Here is a 16,240-nt window from a genome sequence, read left to right on the forward strand (position 1 = left end):
GAGGAGGAGGAAGGAGGAAGGAAGAAGGAGGAAGGAGGAGGAGGGAGGAGGAGGGAGGAGGAGGGAGGAGGAAGGAGGAAGGAGGAGGAGGGAGGAGGAGGGAGGAGGAGGAGGGAAGGAGGGAGGGAGGAGGGAGGAGGAGGGAGGAGGAGGGAGGAGGAGGGAGGAGGAGGGAGGCGGAGGAGGAGGAGGAAGGAGGAGGAGGAGGAGGGAGGAGGAGGGAGGAGGAGGAGGTGGAGGAGGAGGAGGGAGGAGGAGGGAGGAGGAGGGAGGAGGGGAGGAGGAGGAGGAAGGTGGAGGAGGAGGAGGGAGGAGGAGGGAGGAGGAAGGAGGAAGGAGGAGGAAGGAGGAGGAGGGAGGAGGAGGGAGGAGGAGGGAGGTGGAGGAGGAGGAGGGAGGAGGAGGAGGAGGGAGGAGGAGGGAGGAGGAGGAGGGAGGAGGAGGGAGGAGGAGGGAGGCGGAGGGAGGAGGAGGAGGGAGGAGGAGGGAGGAGGAGGGAGGAGGAGGAGGAGGAGGAGGGAGGAGGAGGGAGGAGGAGGGAGAGGAGGGAGGAAGGAAGGTGGAGGAGGAGGAGGAGGAGGAAGGTGGAGGAGGGAGGAGGAGGGAGGCGGAGGGGAGGAGGAGGGAGGAAGGTGGAGCAGGAGGAGGAGGAGGCAGAGGGAGGAGGAGGAAGGGAGGGAGGAGGAGGAGGGAGGAGAGGAGGGAGGAGGGAGGAGGAGGAAGTGGAGGAGGAGGAGGAAGGAAGAAGGAGGAGGGAGGAGGAAGGAGGAGGAGAAGGAGGAGGAGGAGGGAGGAAGAAGGAGGAGGAGGGAGAGGGAGGAGGAGGAGGAGGGAAGAGGAGGAGGTGGGAGGAGGAGGGAGGAGCAGGAGGGAGGAGAAGGAGAGGGAGAAGGAGGGCAGGAGGGTGAGGAGAGGGAGCTGGGTGAGGCTCCGGGGCCTAGGCAGCTGCTGGTGAGCATGGAGCCAACTTCCCAGGCCAGGCCTGGGCTATGCTGGGTGGCTTCCCAGGGCCAAACCCCGGAGCTGGCCCAAGGACCCTGAAGCCCCCTCTCCCTCGCCAGGTCCCCTAAGCTCCCCAAGGCCTTGAGGTTCGGCCCCTCCTGCTGTTCTCACCAAGCCAAGCCAACACAAACAAAGTGGCAGAAGTCATAGACCAAATAGGAGCTATTTATTCGGTTCACAGTCGTGTGAAATGCAGCAATAAAAAATCTTTGGACTTCAGCAAGTTGTTTTAATTTTTTTCTTTTGAAATAATAAAAAAGTGTCCAATGTCATATAACGGAGCTTAGGGGATTAAAAAAAGATGAAACCCTAAGCAGCCCCCTTCGCAAAAAAAGAAAAAAAAACCCATAAAATTAGCATAATCTCATAAACACAAAAACTCAAAAAATATTTTATAGTCAGATATTTTGGATTTTATACCACCTGTAAATTATATATACATAGAATATTGCAGAACCTTAGCGAATACACGATATTTTCACTGTTAATGCTGGTATAATCTTTAGACACTGGCCCTTTGTGATTTTAAATTATTGCATTGTTTCGCGCGGACTGAGACCTGGCCTCCACCCCCCGCCCTACTCGCTGTCCGACTTGCCCTCCTTGGCCGTCGTGGAGTGATTGTACAGGCCCTGTGCCATGAGGTGCACGGCCAGCGTGTTCTTGTTGCCCGTGGCCTTCTTGATCTTGGCGCGCTTGTTCTGGAACCAGATCTTGATCTGGGACTCGTTGAGGCTGAGCTCCTGCGCCAGGCTCTGGCGCCGCTGCTCCGTCAGGTACCTGTTGGTCTGAAACTCAGCCTTGAGCCTCTGCAGCTGCTCGGCGGTGAAGGCCGTGCGCGGCCGCTTGTCCTCTTTGTTCGGGTTTTTCTTCTTTGGTTTTCGAGACCTGGGACCTGGGTAGGTGTGGTGGACAGAGAGAAGCCACGTTACCCAGAGGCGTGCCACCCAACGGGCACCGGGAAGGAGGCAGGGACCCCGAGTGGAGAAGTGACTCGTCCAAGGCCACTCAAGGCTGAATGGCAGATGTGGGGCTGGACTTGGGACTGGGCGTGGCCTCATGTTGACGCCACGACCTGGTGAGGGAGGAGTGGGTGTGGGGTACAAGGGGCTGTGGGGCAGGCCTAGTAGACAGGCTGATCACAAACCAGGGGTCTTTAGACAAAAGTAAAACTCCCAGGTGTAAGCAAAGCCCCCCCAAACTTCTTTCCTAGCCCTTTCTGAGGCCCTGTTCAGGAACCGGGATGGGGGTAGGTGCTGGGAGAGAGGTTACGGGAGAAGTCCGACGGCAGGGGAGGCACGGAAGCAGGGGGTTCCCTGAGGGCTGTGCTGGGGACCCCACGGGGATACCCCACAGGGTGCGAAGGGCTGTGGGAATCAGAGGCAGGTGGGCCCTGAGGACAGGAGGGGCTCCGAGTGTCTGCCTCCACCCAAGCTCCTCTATGACTCCCAGCCCAGGGCTCTGTGGGCCAAGTTCACTCCTATAAGGATGAGGCGGGCATGCACTTCCCTCCTGGGTGGGGTGGAGCACCAAGCTACTGGGGACTCCTTCACCCACTGGAAATTTCCCAGGTTTCCTGTCCAGGAGAGGGGATCTGGGTCTGGAAGGGTACTGACAATGGAGACCTGCACCTCCTTTTCCCCAGAGGAGGGGCTGCTTCACTGCTGGCAGCAGAGTGGTCCAGCTGACCTTGCCAGGTCCACACTTCTGACACTACCCCCCCCCCCCATTCAGACCCTGCCCTGGCCTCCTCCCTGTGGACCTGCCCATGTTTGGGGCAGGGTCGCTCTAAGCCTCCTAGAACCTGCTATCCATGGGGAAAGGGCAGAGGGAGGAGAGCAGAAGGACATGTAATCAGTTTCTTTTTGGTGTTAAGAAGCTCAACCCCTTGGCATTCCCCATGAGGGAAGAGGTGGGCAAAGCCATTGGTGACAGGCAGTGGCGACCTCGCCTCTGGGTTTCAATTTGTGAGGTGTGTGAATCAGCTTTAAGGAGCATCTGGCCCCAGCTTCATCAGAGGTCCTTGCCACTGGAGGCCAGAGAAGGCTGGACCCCACACCCTTCAGGGCCAGAGAACTGCCAGGCACCCTGGGCAGCAGAGGACTGTGGATCACATTGGAGGCCCTGGGACTGGACCTGGCCAGGTCAGGAGAGTGGACAAGGGTGCTGGGGCTGTGCCCAGCAAGAGGTCCAGGGTGAATGCCAAGCACTCCCTCCCTGGCAACTGAGACTGGAGCTCTCTCCAGGAGACTGGCCTGGAGAAAGAGGGTCTGTGGGCATCACTGAGGTGGAACCAAGGGCAGCTTCTAAAGCAACCCACAGGTAGGCTCACCATCCGAGAGAGCACACACCCTACACTTGGGCACCCACCCCACGTGCACACTCAGGGACTCTTTTATACTCAGGGCTCCACACCAGTGGGCCTGGCTTTGGTGGGGGTAGGTGCAGATTTAGGCATGGGGGGTTGGCCCTCTGGACCGGTGGTGGGGGATGGGGCACAAGGCTCCAGGGGAGGCCCGGGCAAGACCAGCCTCTTGCTCCAAGAGCCCCGTCTCTGCCTCCATCTCCACTCCCTTCCCCAGAGAAGTTCCCGCCCTACCCCCAAACTCCTCTGGTCCTGGGACTCTTGTTAATGCACCCATAAATCAGCCCTCAAAAAGATACCATTTTATAGAAAGGAATCTCCCTAAAATCAGAATTTTTAGTTCCCTTTTTTTTCTTGATTTTCTTTCAAAAGACAAATACTTAGGAGTCTCAGAAACAGAATCAAACCTCCCCAAGAAAACTCTCCGTCTCCGCCGCTTCTTTTGGAGACGCCAAATAACAAAAACGTTATCTTGCAGGGATATTTTAAAGCACATGAAGATCGGAGACTTGGTCTGAGCTGGGCTAGGCCGGGCCGGGGGGTGAGCCCAGCTCCGGGGCCAGTGGAGGCTGGCTCAGAACTCCAGCGTCGCCTCACAAAGCCCGGCCGAGGCTCCTCGCCCGGCATTGTGAGCCTGTATGTTAATTAAATATTAACAAAGGAGGAAGAAGAGAACAATGGAGCAAATTTCAGTTCTAGCTGGAGAAATCTGAATTTCATCAGAAATATGCAAGCGTATTTCTGCAGGAAGACGGAGGAAGGGTGGCTCACTCCTGCTGTGATCTGGGCAAACGACCCCCGCAAAATAGTTGAACGTTTTGGGGTAGCGGGGATCCGCTGCCAGCTCCGGGTCAAACAGCCCACTCCTAATGGCGGTTCCCAGATGCAGACCCGCATGGAAAGCAGGTGATGATTTCTACAAGGACATGGACTTAGTTTCTTAAAATCCCAGATCTATGCAAAAATACACCCAGCATCTCTGCACGGCCCCTGCCTCTTTCCTATCCGCCAGGAAACCTTGCGAGAAGGTCCTTTCTATCTGGGGAAGGCAGGTGCGGGGAGGGACGCCCGCCTCCCTTGTCCTCGCTGTGTGCAGGAAGGGGGCTGAGTCCCGCTGCTGCGGGCTGGCGCTGGCAAACAAAGTGCAGCCCAGGGAAAAGGGCGCCTTTATTTTCACCCTTCCCTGTGCGCGTCCTCCTCCGTCCCACCCGCCAGCGCAGGCCGGAGGGGCAGAAGGCAGAGCGGCGATGGGCCTCGCCTTTTCTTCCCCGACCACAGCCGGGATAACGGGATGGTAGGACAAGTCTGGGGTGGGTTGGAACGGGGGTCTGGGCTGGTCAGAGTTAACAGATCGCAGGGAAGGGGTTGAGAGTGGGCATTTCTGGCCCATCGTCCAGCCACTCCGTTCCCCGCCCCGCCAAACAAAACACCAAAAACCCAAAAAACTACGGTAGAGGAGATGTGGGCTAGGGGCTGCGAAGAGATGCCGGAAGGGAAGGCCGGGTGGAAGAGAGAGAGAGGGGACAGGGGGAGGAGGATGAGAGAGGGAGAGGAGAGGGAGAGGGAGAGGGAGAGAGGGAGGGGGAGAGAGAAAGGAGAGAGAGAGAGAGAGAGAGAGAGAGAGAGAGAGAGAGAGATCCCTTATGCTGTCCTAGGAAGTCTGTACCCCCTGGCGAATCAGTCCTGCCGCTCGATGGACTCCTGGCCGCTGCCCCGGCCAGCGTCAGCTTCACACAATGTCGTGTGAGTCTTTGTGCGAGTGTGCGGAGGAGCTTCGAAACGTTTTCTTCCCGCTAAGTTCCCGCGCCAGCACCGCCCCCCAGCTCCACGGACCTCCCTGCAGCGAGCCGGGATGCGTGGTCCCTGCGGGCTCACCTGAAGAAGGCCGGTCGGAGTAGCGCGTACAGTAGACCCAGGCCGGCCAGAGCATGGGCTGCGCGCCCAGGGTGGCGCCGGCTTGCGAGCTGTCCGAGTCCGAGCTCACCGACAGGTCGCCGCCGCCCAAGCCGCGGGCCTTGAGCGCCCCGTCCAGGGGGCCGCCAGGGTCGCCGCCTTTCTTGGCGCCACCAAGCAGCGACAGTGTCTTGGAGCCGCCTTCCCCGTCCCCCGGAGAGTCGCTGCCGGCGGCGGGTAGCTGCCCGCCCGCGCCGGGTGCACACGACGGGTTCTGCCGGGGCTCTCGGGAGCCCGACCCCAAGAGGTGCTCGGAGCCGCCGGTGCCGCCGCCTCCCTCCGAACCGCTCGCGCTGCCTTCGCCGCCGGCTCCGCCGCCCCTTCCTCCTCCCGCGCCCGCACAGCAAGTCCCCGCGTCCTTGCGCCGGCCGAACTCGGGCCGCAGGATGTTGTCGATGAAGAAGTTGGTGATGCGGTGCGGGTGCTGGTGGTTGCCTGGCGCCTGCAGGACCGCGGGCAGCATCAGAGGTCGCCGGTGCCCGGTGTCCGCTTCGCCCGGGCTGCTGCCGCCGCCGCCGCCGCCGCCGCCGCCACCCGAGCCGCCGCCGGGGCTGGATTCCGGAGGCCGCTGTCCCTCCACCGCCGCCGCCGCCGCCGCTTCGCCGGGCTTGGGGTCATTTTCCTCCATTGCTGTTCACAGTAAATCCCAGACTGGTGCTCCGGGGACGCCCTTCCAAATCAGTCTTCGGCCCTCCCGCGGCGCACTCCGGGACCCCCGCGCCCCCACCCCGCCGAGTCTTCCGAGGGCGTGCGCGGCGGCCACGGCCAGGGCTGGGGTCCTAGAAGTCGCCGGCCGTGCTCGGCGCGGAGCCACGTTTGAATCCACGAGTCGGGTTAGAAACACCACGAGCCGCTCGGCTCGCCCAGACGCCGGGAGATTCGGCAGAGCCGAGCCCTCGACTTCGCAGCGCCGCCGGGCTCTAGACAGTCACGAAGGTCCGGCGGGGACGCGGGCCGCCTCCCAGGCTCCGCGCTCCTCTCGGCGTCCGGCCGTCTCTGGCTCCCGCGCTGCAGCCTGGGCCGCCCGGGGCGAGAGCTGCGCGCATGCAGGCAGCGCGCTCTCCGGCGCTCACGCCCGCCCGGGCCGGCTCCCGCCGCCGCCGCCGCCCCGCGGTCCCCGCCCGCGCGCCCCAGCCGGCCCTCGAGGGTGCGCGGCGCCCGCGGTCAGCGCGCCTGCTGCCGCCCGCACGCACATGGAGGCTCCCTCTGCGCGGCCGCCACCCCGCTGCGGGCCGGGGCGCCCCACCGGCGTGCGGCCGCACCCCCGCCGAGCCCCACGGAGCCCCGCGGCCCGAGTTGCATGAGTGAGGGACGCGAGGCCAGGGCCCGGCCGGGCCGGGCTGGGCCGCCCGCGCTCCCCGGCCTTCTGCCGCCTCCGCTGCCGCGCGGGCTCGGAAATTTCCAGGCCACTCGGCGCAACCTGAGACACTTTCACTCTGGATTTTTGTTCTTATTTTTAACAGAGCCCCCTCGAGTGACGTCGCAGGCCGGTCTCCTGGACACGTGCCTCGGGCCAATGGCCGCGGCGCCGCGCGCCCACGTGACTCTCCGGCCGCCGCTGGGTGACAGGAGCCGCCCGCCGCCCCTCCCCCCCTTAAAGCGGCGGAGTCCCTCGCTCCGGGTGCGGGAGCCCAGGAACCCGGCGAGACCCGCGATCGCGTCTCCTGTGCTCGCCCGCGCTTTCCCTGTGGCTTCGCAGTTCGGGGCTCTGAGCCACCGGGCGACGGCCCCGCCAGGTCACCCCGGGGCGCGTAGGTGGAAGGTCGCTATTTTTAACATTTCCATATTGTTTACCGTGGGGCGAAATCCCACAATTCCTTGCACAAAATGCATAAATAATATTAAATGAGCTGCCGAGATACAAAGGGACTTTTGTGGTCCGCTTTCCTTGCTGGTGGAGAGGATAGTGTCACTCCCATTTGACTCGGTAACCCGGCATCTTCCTGTCTTAAACGCAGAGCTGGCGCGCAGGACGCTCCTCCTGCAGACACTTATTGTAAGTGTGCGTGTGTGCGTGTGCGTGTGCAGGGAGGCGCGTGCAGACGGCCGCATTCCACTCGGGGACAGCGACCCTCATGAAACATGCAGAGCGATCCGGAAGAGCGGAGAAATGCAGCGTGCCGCTAGGTTTGAGGAGGGAGAAATCCGGGAGCCTCGGAGGTTCTAAGGGAATCCGTTTTGCGGAGGAAAGGAGGGGTGGCGGTTCAGCTAAGCCTTCAAAACCAAGTCGCCCGCCCCCCTCCAACTTCTCGGCACTGATTGAGGAGCTCCCAGACTGGTCATCTCATTTTCTTTATTTTAAAATCCTTTAGTTTTGCAGAGCAGGGCCAATTTGAAAGGAGAATTAGGAATCCAGTGGCACAGGTGGGAGCCCCAATGGTTTCTCCCCTCCTCTCTCTTCATAGACCTTTCTAGACTTTCCCTCCAGCTGTTGTCAGAATGTCCAACTGGAAGTTCTGTTTCCTCTTCTCTTCCCCCTCCTCCCCCTGGCTCCTTCCCATTTGCTCTTCTCTACCCACCAAACACTGGTTGTTACCCCAGGCTCGCCTGTCAGTCATCTAAAATGCATTTTTATGGAAATGTGTGAACTCCTGGAAACCTGAGAAAGGGCAGCTCTGAGGGTGCAGAGCGTTTGCACACCATGAGTACCCTCATTGCCGGGAAGGCGGGGAGACTGCAGCCTGGTCAGGCCATCCTAGGGCTGCTTGGCCCTGGGCAGCCTCGGGGTGCTCAGCAGCCCTGATCCCCGCAGAGGCAGCCAGTGGGGAGCTGCCAGGCCCTGGGTGAACTCCGAGAGTCTGGGGCAAGCACCTCCCAGGCAGTGTGGCCTGCCAGGCCACCTGGATGGCTGAAGGTCGCACCTGGCCTCCCGTCCATCCTGGGGGCTGTCCTTAGCTCAGCAGGCTTCAGAATGCTGGCTAGGCTACAAGAAGCAACAGTTCCCACAGCGCTACTCCCAGGAAAATGAACCCCCCAGGAGGGGAGAGAGGTGCTGGGCTGGCCACCTGGCCACTGAAGGGGGCTCTGGTCAGAGTTGTGCCCTCTGTCCTCTGATCTTGGGCAGGGTGGGGAAGCCCCTTCTCACTGGGGCTGATTCCTCCACTTTTTTCTTCATTGGAGGAGTCCTTACCAAATTTTCTGGCTAGGCGCACACCTGTCAGGGGTCCTCCCTGAGTCTCAAAGAATCAAACCTGCCCCCAGGAAAATAGGGCCGGTGAGTTCGTGAGAAGTCTTATTGACACTTGGCTGTTTTTTTTTTTTGGGAGGGTGGGGTGTAGAATTTTCTGCAGCTCTGGGAACCTCGATGATCACCAGTCAGGAAAGGGAGGATCCGATGACTTTGAGTCTCCTGAACCCGGTGTGGAGGGAGGGGGCCTCGAGCAGTTTTGCTCCCTGCAGAACCATCCCAGGTTAATGGCTCCATCTGTCCCACGAAAACCAATTAGGCGGCTTCCTGAGAAGTATTTTCTGAATTCTTAGGACTCTTTGCTTTTGAGAGCCTCAGTATATAAATGGCCCCAAGACGCTGGGCTTCAGCCCTGTGCTTTCCGGCGACCCAGATCCCAACTCCTGGCTGCAACAGAGACTCTGGGAAGCATAGCGTCACCTCTAGGGCGCCAGGCCGGCCAGTGGGCGGAGACCTGCCCGCCCGGGGTCTGTGGGCCGCGCCACGGGGCTGGCTGGAGAAAGAAGAGGCATTTCGGGGTTGCTCACCTGGAAGGGAGGAGGGTGAGAGGTGGCGGGAAGAATAGGAGAAAGAAAGAAATGAAGAGACAACTCGAGGGTACCGGACCCCCCAGAGCGGACCCAAACACGAAACAACTGCGGGAAAGCGTCGAGAGAGTCATCGTTGGAAGGGCCGGGGAAGCTGGGATGGTGCTGCAGAAAGTTGAGCTGCCCAGGGGCTGGGCGGTGCCAAGCTCCACACACCCGGCACTCTCCGAAGGGTGTTTCAGGAAGCTTCGAGAAGCGTGCGTGAGGCCCGGGTCCGGCCTCCTGCCCCAGCTGGGACGGCGCCTGACATTTTCTGGGGATGCGGGGCAGTGGCCTGTTTCTTCTCCTCCGCGATGCCAGCCTCGGCTGCCACGCGCCCGCGAGCTCAGCGCCTCCGCTTTCTCCCCCCAAACGACCGCCGCCCTCACGTTCGGCCTTTCTGCTCGGATCAGAGGAGACCTCACCGGACATTTGTTTCTCCCGGCATGGAAAGTGAGTCTCCGGCCCGGGAACCCCGTTTTCCTTCTAGCCTCACCCGGGAATCGGAGAGCCCCGCGACTACCCGCTTGCGGAGGACGGTCCTCCATATTTCCCAGGCTCGCTGCACAAAGAGGGGCCTCGGAGAGGGCGAGCAGGAAAGCAGCTTCCAGACGCCGGGCGCTTCAGGACACGGACGCTAGTTTTGCAAACAAAATCTCGGCGAGGCACCCCGGAGACGCGGGGCTTCCGGCTGCCGAGCCAGGCTCCGGTTTTTATCTGAAAACGAGGCCAGAGAAGGGTGACTTTTCCGGCACCTCTGCGTCGCCTCACTCCCCTTGCTTCTCTAGGTTGACGGGACAATTGGAAAAATGGACTCAATGAGAGCCGTTCACTGGCCGCGGCCTAGTCATTCGCGGGGCAGAGACGCCCAACAATCCCTGAGGGCGAGATCTCCACCGCAGTCAAAGCAGGCCGGACCAGCCCTGCGTCCCCGGCCTTGAACCGAGCCCCGCAGGGCCAGGCCCCAGGCTCCAGGCAGAGAATTGGGGCCGATTGGAGAGAAACATCTCCCCCGGGCGGTCGGAGAGCCACCCTCGCCTCCCGCTGCAGACGCTAAAACACGACCTGCAGACAAAGGCCAAAACGCAGGGGCGCGGGGAGCAGGGGCGGGGCGGGCGGGGCCAGCGGACGCAGAGGTTGCTGTGTCTGTGCTCACCTCTGAGCGACGGAGGACGGACCAACATGCCCACCGGGCGAGCTCGGGGACGGAGTATGGGAGGCAGGGTCTAGGGTTTGGGGCTTCCTCGGAATAACCTCTGGAAGGAAGGGGTTAAATGCAGGAACGGCGAGCCTGCCAAGGGCCGTGGAGCTTCGTGGGAATTGGGGCGCTGGGCCCTCGGGTGCCAAGGGCTTCGCCTTTCCCCGCCCCAGGCCCGTCAGGGGCGCTTGTGGCGCTGGCCGAGCCTGGTGGGTGGGTTGGCGCCGGCAGAAGCTAGTCAGGGAAGAGCGGCAAGCAGTCGCATTGCACGTCCTGGTTCTGCCCAGATCGCCGGAGAAGCGCCTGTGCTCAGCCAAAGCTCCTGGGTGCTGGGGAAGCAGAGTGGGCCAGGCGCCCACGGGGGACTGCCCTTCTGTCCTGGCATGATGCTTGGCCCAGGCTCCCCGGGGAGGGGGGCAGCTGGGGGCAGCTGGGCAGATCTCCAGAGCTGGCGACTAAAAATGCAGAAACTGTCCCTCACCTGGTGTCTCTGGAAAGCGGTGGCTTCTGAATGAGAATCTGAAGGATGGCTCTACTCGTGCCAACAATCCCCATACCCAAACCGGGACCTCTGTGCGCACTCCCACTTCGGGCTCTCCAGCGCCGGGAGAGCCTTATTCTGGATGACCTGCCTTCCCAGAAATCACCCTTCCCCTGCAGCTCTCTGCCTGCACTCTTATCCTATTTTACTGCCGTTCTTACTCCCTAAAATTTGGACTCCTGTGGAAGGTGGGCCCACTGCCACTCAAGGCCCACCCCTGAGTCTCCCCAAACAGATCTGCACCCTGAAGTCTTCCTGGAGTCCTGGGAGGGGCTTGCTAGCACAGACCGTTTCACCACCTAATGTCTGGACCCTCGTGAAAACGCTTCCTCAAAATCACAGCCACCTCTCAAAAACTCCAGAGTCAAATAAGTAAAATCGGTTTGACAAAGGAATTCGAAGAATGGCATGAGCTGCTAAGCACACCAAAACAGGAAGGAAAACACAGAAAACGATAATGAGCTTTGAAATAAATTAACCACCTTCTCCAACCTTGCAACCACTCACAGACAGAAGAAATTCTAGTATGCATCCTCTGTCTTCCTTTGACCTTTGGAAAGAAAACAAGATGTTCAAAAGGAACTCCTGAAACACCAGCCCCATCTCACAGAGGCTGAATATTTTTTTTCTTCTCTTCTTTCCCCAAAGGCTGCAAGTAATCACAGAGAGGCCAGTGTAGTTTAACCTCCTATGTAGTGACTTTTCCAGCATTTTTGGAAATGGAATTTGTGTGGTTAGAGATTTGCAAAATTTTAGGCAAGTGCAGCCTCGGTTTAACTCAAACCATATGGATCCAGCCCAGGCAAACTACCGACAGCTTGTGAGATGAGAACTCATTAGTCTAGGTTTTATGAAATGAAGAAAGTATCTCAACAATCACCCCCACTCCTAAATATCACAATGAATCATGCTTAACTGGGAGAATGCAATTAATTTATATAGTGGCTATGTTGGGGGAAATATATTTTTTAAAATATATGTTAACTGATTTCTTTTTTATTGATCAAATATAAATATATAAAGATACATAGTTTTAAATATAAAAAGGCAACTAAATTGCAAATTCAATTCAAACATTTCTTCTACTCAGTTAAATGATTGATCAGTTCCTCTGAGTTCCATAAAGCGTTCCATTTCTTTAGCACGAGCATCTTTAATTGACACACATGCTTACGTGTTTGGTATGGGGGAATTCCTGTACCCAGTCAATCCCTGTGTTGAGTATAGAAGCTCGTGTGAAGCGTGGCGACCTTTTACAAGCACAAAGTCTCATAGTGACCTTCGTGGACTCACACGCGGAGGGGCACCTCTGCATCCTGGACTCCTGCCTCTAGCCTTGCCCAAGGCCCAAACCACCCTTCCCAGGGCAGTCGTCCAGTCTCACTCCCACCAGGGTTGGGGACCTGCTGTGGAGCTCTGGACCCACTCCCTTCCTTCTCCTCTCATCCCAGCGCTTCTGACTCCACTTAAAGAAACGCTCAGTAGACCAAGATTTCTCAATTAAGGCACATTATAGAAGTGCTCTCTTTCTCCCCTAAAATAGTCCTTTTTCCTGTCGGAAACTCACTGAAATATCCCAGTCCCCTCCAGAAAGGCTGTGTGTTGTAGTTTATGTTACGGAGTTGCAGGGTTTTGTGTGTCTCACATCAGTTAATCCCCTAAGACACAGCAGCCTCTGTGATGACGGCAAAGTTGAGCAACTCGACACCATTTGGAGCATTAACACAGGCTAGGAGAAAGAAACGAGATACGCGCGCGAAGATTTCCCGTGTATGGAGCCAATGCTCTTGAATTCCTCGGGATTTACACCTCCCCATCTACCAGGAATGAGAAATGCGAGCCGTTCTAATTCACTGCCTGCTTTTAGTTCTCTGTTCGCCCTGCCAGGGTTAATTTTGGCTGAGGAGCAACGTTTGGGTTACAGATGTTAGGGGGTCACGCCTAGGGGGAAGGGGGACTCTGAGCTCCGCCAGCCCGGCCAGAAAGGTTGGTACCAAGGCTCGGGGGCGCGCTCCCAGGGTGAAGTACGGGTGCCCCGAACGAGGAAGGTTGGGTGGCACTTAGGGTTTTCTGTCTTGTTTGCAGACACAAGTTCTGCTGCACCTCGTACAAAGCAGCCCTGAAAGTTCAGGCTTGAAGACGGAATGTGGAGCCCAGGTCTCCTTGGGTTGGAAATCTCGCTACGAGGGCACTCTCCGCAGTCGGCTGCCAGAAACGATTTCGGATCAAGATCCGCAGGGTGGTGAGCGTCTCCCACAGTCCAAGGCTGAGCTGACTGCAGGCTGAGAGCCCTTCTGCCTGGAGGAGAATCTCCTTTCTGCAGAAACTGCTCCCGGAAAACACAAAACCAAGGAAAAAGAAGGGCAACGCGGGTCTGCGCAGAGGGGAACTCCCTTTCCGGGAAAGGAGACGCCTAGGGCTGACACACTCGCCAGCAGGGTGCAGGTGGGGCAGACTAGGGTGAAAAGCGGGGCTTGTGGCACGCGGGTCTCCCTCGGGTCCGAGGGACAGAGTGCAGGCACATTCCAGGCACCTGCGGCAGTCCTGTCTGCCCTGTGGAGCCGGAGCCGGTCCCGAGCTCCCCACACCTCCCGGGAATGACTCATCCGGAGGCTGGACCGCGGGACAGTTGTGTCGGTGGGGGAGCCCCAGATGGATTTTCCTTCGGCGCGCTCCCATGTTCGAGTGCCCACGCCCGGCGGGAGCTGGCTGTGCGATGCCGGGGGTGGGTGGAGGTGCGCGCAGCGCTGGCCCTGACTCATTAGGGTGTGCCCCAGTCTTTTTCCTCCAGAATTAGAGATCTCTGCAAGGGGCACAGCCCCTCTCCCCTTCTCCTAACTCTCCTCCCCATCTTGCCGCGGCCTGAGCTAAGATGTAGGGAGCTTCCAGGGCTGGATCCCCAGGAGGCCCCAGCACTTTTTCTCCGAAGGTCAAGGAAATCAAGTCCCTTCTCTCTCCTCGGCGCCTACGGAGGGAGCAGAGAACTTCTGGGAGAGCACGGTTTTACGGGGGATTCCTAGTGACCTGCCTTGTGCCCAGCGATACCCCAAGGAGGAGGGAGGCAGCTCTGTGGAGGGGCGGGGTGAGAGTGGGTGTCTACACTCGCGTCCTCTGGCTAGGAAGCAGGACCCGGTGGATGCGCCCTGGCCGAGCTCCTGTCTCCTAGGGATGGGGGGCCTCTCGCCCTGTCGGGACCCTTAGTTTGACAGGAGAGCCCGGGCGTCGGAGCCCGGATCCGACCTGCGCCCGGATCCAGGAGGCAGACTCCTGGGCTCCGAACGTTTCTTCCGGAGCGAAAGCTTGCTCTTCCTTCCCCCAGGTCCCGCGGGGGGCCGGAGTCGAAGGGAGCGGCTGGAGCGGGGCCTCCTCCCATCGCCCAACATCCCGGGCGCGCTGGCCCAGGGGCTCGGCTCGGGGGAGCAGAGGGAAGGCCCGGGTTGCGGATTTGTGAATGAACCTCCGAGCTCTTCGCAGCTCACGGATCACAGGCTGCGATCGCCCCACCGACGTGGTCCAATGAGCCGCCGCAATAAGCGCTTAGCGACAGAGCGGGGGCACAGCCTGGACTCGGGGGCTCCGCGCAGCTCGGGGCCGGACGGGGGAGGGGCCGAGCCACAGCAGCAACTTCAAAGCCGGTTGTCGGGACTCGGCTATGGGTGGGGTCTCCCCGAGCCGCGCGGTTCGCGGGGGCCTTCCGTTCCCCCCACCACCCCGCCCGCCACCCCGCCGGAACGCCCAGAGGCGTTCCCAGCCCAGTGATAGTGACTCTGACTCCCGGCTGTCTCCGCGCCCTCCGCTCGCGCGTCCTCGGCGTCTCCCCTGGGACCCGGGGGCGATCACATCCTGAGACCTAATCCGGTTACTTCCGGGCGCGGGTCTCCACCGCCTCCAGGGCTGGCTGGACTTGCTTCCCTTGGCAGCCGTCTCATTCACAGCTCCCGCGCCGGCAGCTCCCCTTTCAAAATTAAAGTCTTTGGCCGCCTCCCTTTCGTTCTCCCTGAGAGAGGAGGGGAGGGGAGGGCTGGGGAGGGGAAGGGAGGGGCGGACACCCACGCGTGCCCGGGAGGGGCCAGCACAGCCTCCCCGCTCCGGCAGCAGAGGCCTTGGGCCCCTCCTCAGAGGGAAATCGATGGGCAGACACCAAGCCACGGGAGCCCCGGCTCCTTCCCCGCCGGGGGGTCTCCGTGCGCTCCAGAAGCGCACCTGGAAGCGATTCTCCTCGCGTAACCACAGCCTCCTAAGGCTCTCCCGGCATCTTCACATCTCCTAAGCATCTGCACATTGCCGCGCTGTTTTCTGGAGGTCCTCGGAGAGGGGGGAGGGGAGGTGGGGTGCTGTGGGGGCGGGGAAGGAGAGAGGTCAGGGGTTAGGCAGGATTACGGCTCGGCTCGGTGACCCCTCTCATCCTCCAAGGCCCAGGAAGGGGCTCTGTAGCGGGGGGTCTGGGCGTCTTTTGCAAAACCGAGCTCTGGGAGAGGGTTTGCGTTCCACAAATCACTGGGAGAGTCTAAACGGCGAAGGCTGGGGAGCGGCCGGGGAACTGAAGATGGCAGGATCCGGGGGCCTGCGAGAGAAGACTGGCGTGCACCCCCGGTGATCGCGGCACGGGGCGGCGCCTCTTACCGCACCCCGCTACAGCCAACTCGGCCTCCGCCCCTGCGGCGCAGGAAACCGCAGGGGTCCACCCGGACGACGAGCTCCACCCGCTCAGCGCCGCCTCTGCTCCGCGGCTCCCTCCCACTTGCTGCGAGGAGGTGGGAAGGCCTCTCTGCCGCGCCCTGGCTCCCACCGCAGGCCTCAGAGAATAAACTCTCTCAGGGGGACCGAACTGTCCCCACCCTCAGTCTCAGCCTCAAGAAGGACTTCCTGAAAATATGGCAGCCAAGAACAGGGTGAAGATGTGACCCCGAGCTCTCCTTCTCCACCTCCCCTGCCAGCTGTACCCGAACCTCCCACTTCCCACCAGCCCAGAGGGGTCAGGGCTTGACCACCAAGACCGACACTGCCACCGCCACAGTGCTGACGACTGTCACCATTTCCCTCCAGCTCCAGCTGCCGCCTGGACGCCTTCTCTGGAAGGCCGATGGGCACCTTCAATTTCACATGCCCTGGTTCAGAGCACAGCCGATCCGGCTCCTCCTGCTCCCCCATTGAGCCTTCCCAGTTTTTCCCAGGCACCAGCTGGCCACCCCCCAGGAGGCATCCCTGATCCACTCTCACGAGATGTGTATCTTTTAGTAAAATATTTTTTTATTCAAGTTTATGGTTTTTTTTTTCTGTTCCACAGCTCCGCGCTTCTCCTCCGTCCTCCACTGGCCCCCAAGCCCATTCTCCCCCACCTGCAGGATCGCATGGCATCCTCACCAGCTCTCCACCTCACAGGTGCCCCCTTGGTCCACCGCTCTCCGAAAAACAGAGTAAGTTTCAG

At 60.2% G+C, this 16,240-nt stretch overlaps 1 protein-coding gene and 1 long non-coding RNA gene across 2 annotated transcripts in view; one reads left to right on the forward strand and one right to left on the reverse strand.

The window, feature by feature from the left end:
• Nucleotides 1-776: 776 nt before the first annotated feature.
• Nucleotides 777-6,728, reverse strand: EN2 (engrailed homeobox 2). The gene is made up of 2 exons (XM_039473030.2): nucleotides 5,243-6,728; nucleotides 777-1,897 (listed from the first exon to the last, which is right to left on the reverse strand). Exons 1-2 carry the CDS (start codon nucleotides 5,946-5,948, stop codon nucleotides 1,581-1,583), a joined length of 1,023 nt encoding a protein of 340 aa, XP_039328964.1. The 5' UTR covers nucleotides 5,949-6,728; the 3' UTR covers nucleotides 777-1,580.
• Nucleotides 6,729-7,188: 460 nt separating this feature from the next.
• The window catches only part of LOC141580161 (uncharacterized), a 35,290-nt gene continuing 26,238 nt past the window's right edge, over nucleotides 7,189-16,240 (forward strand). The window contains exons 1-2 of the long non-coding RNA XR_012512254.1: nucleotides 7,189-7,316; nucleotides 12,898-13,054. This is a non-coding gene — a long non-coding RNA (uncharacterized LOC141580161). The remainder of the gene's footprint in view (nucleotides 7,317-12,897; nucleotides 13,055-16,240) is intronic.

The sequence above is a fragment of the Saimiri boliviensis genome, chromosome 10 (genome assembly GCF_048565385.1).
Source record: "Saimiri boliviensis isolate mSaiBol1 chromosome 10, mSaiBol1.pri, whole genome shotgun sequence".
In the NCBI taxonomy this organism is placed as follows: Eukaryota; Metazoa; Chordata; class Mammalia; order Primates; family Cebidae; genus Saimiri; species Saimiri boliviensis.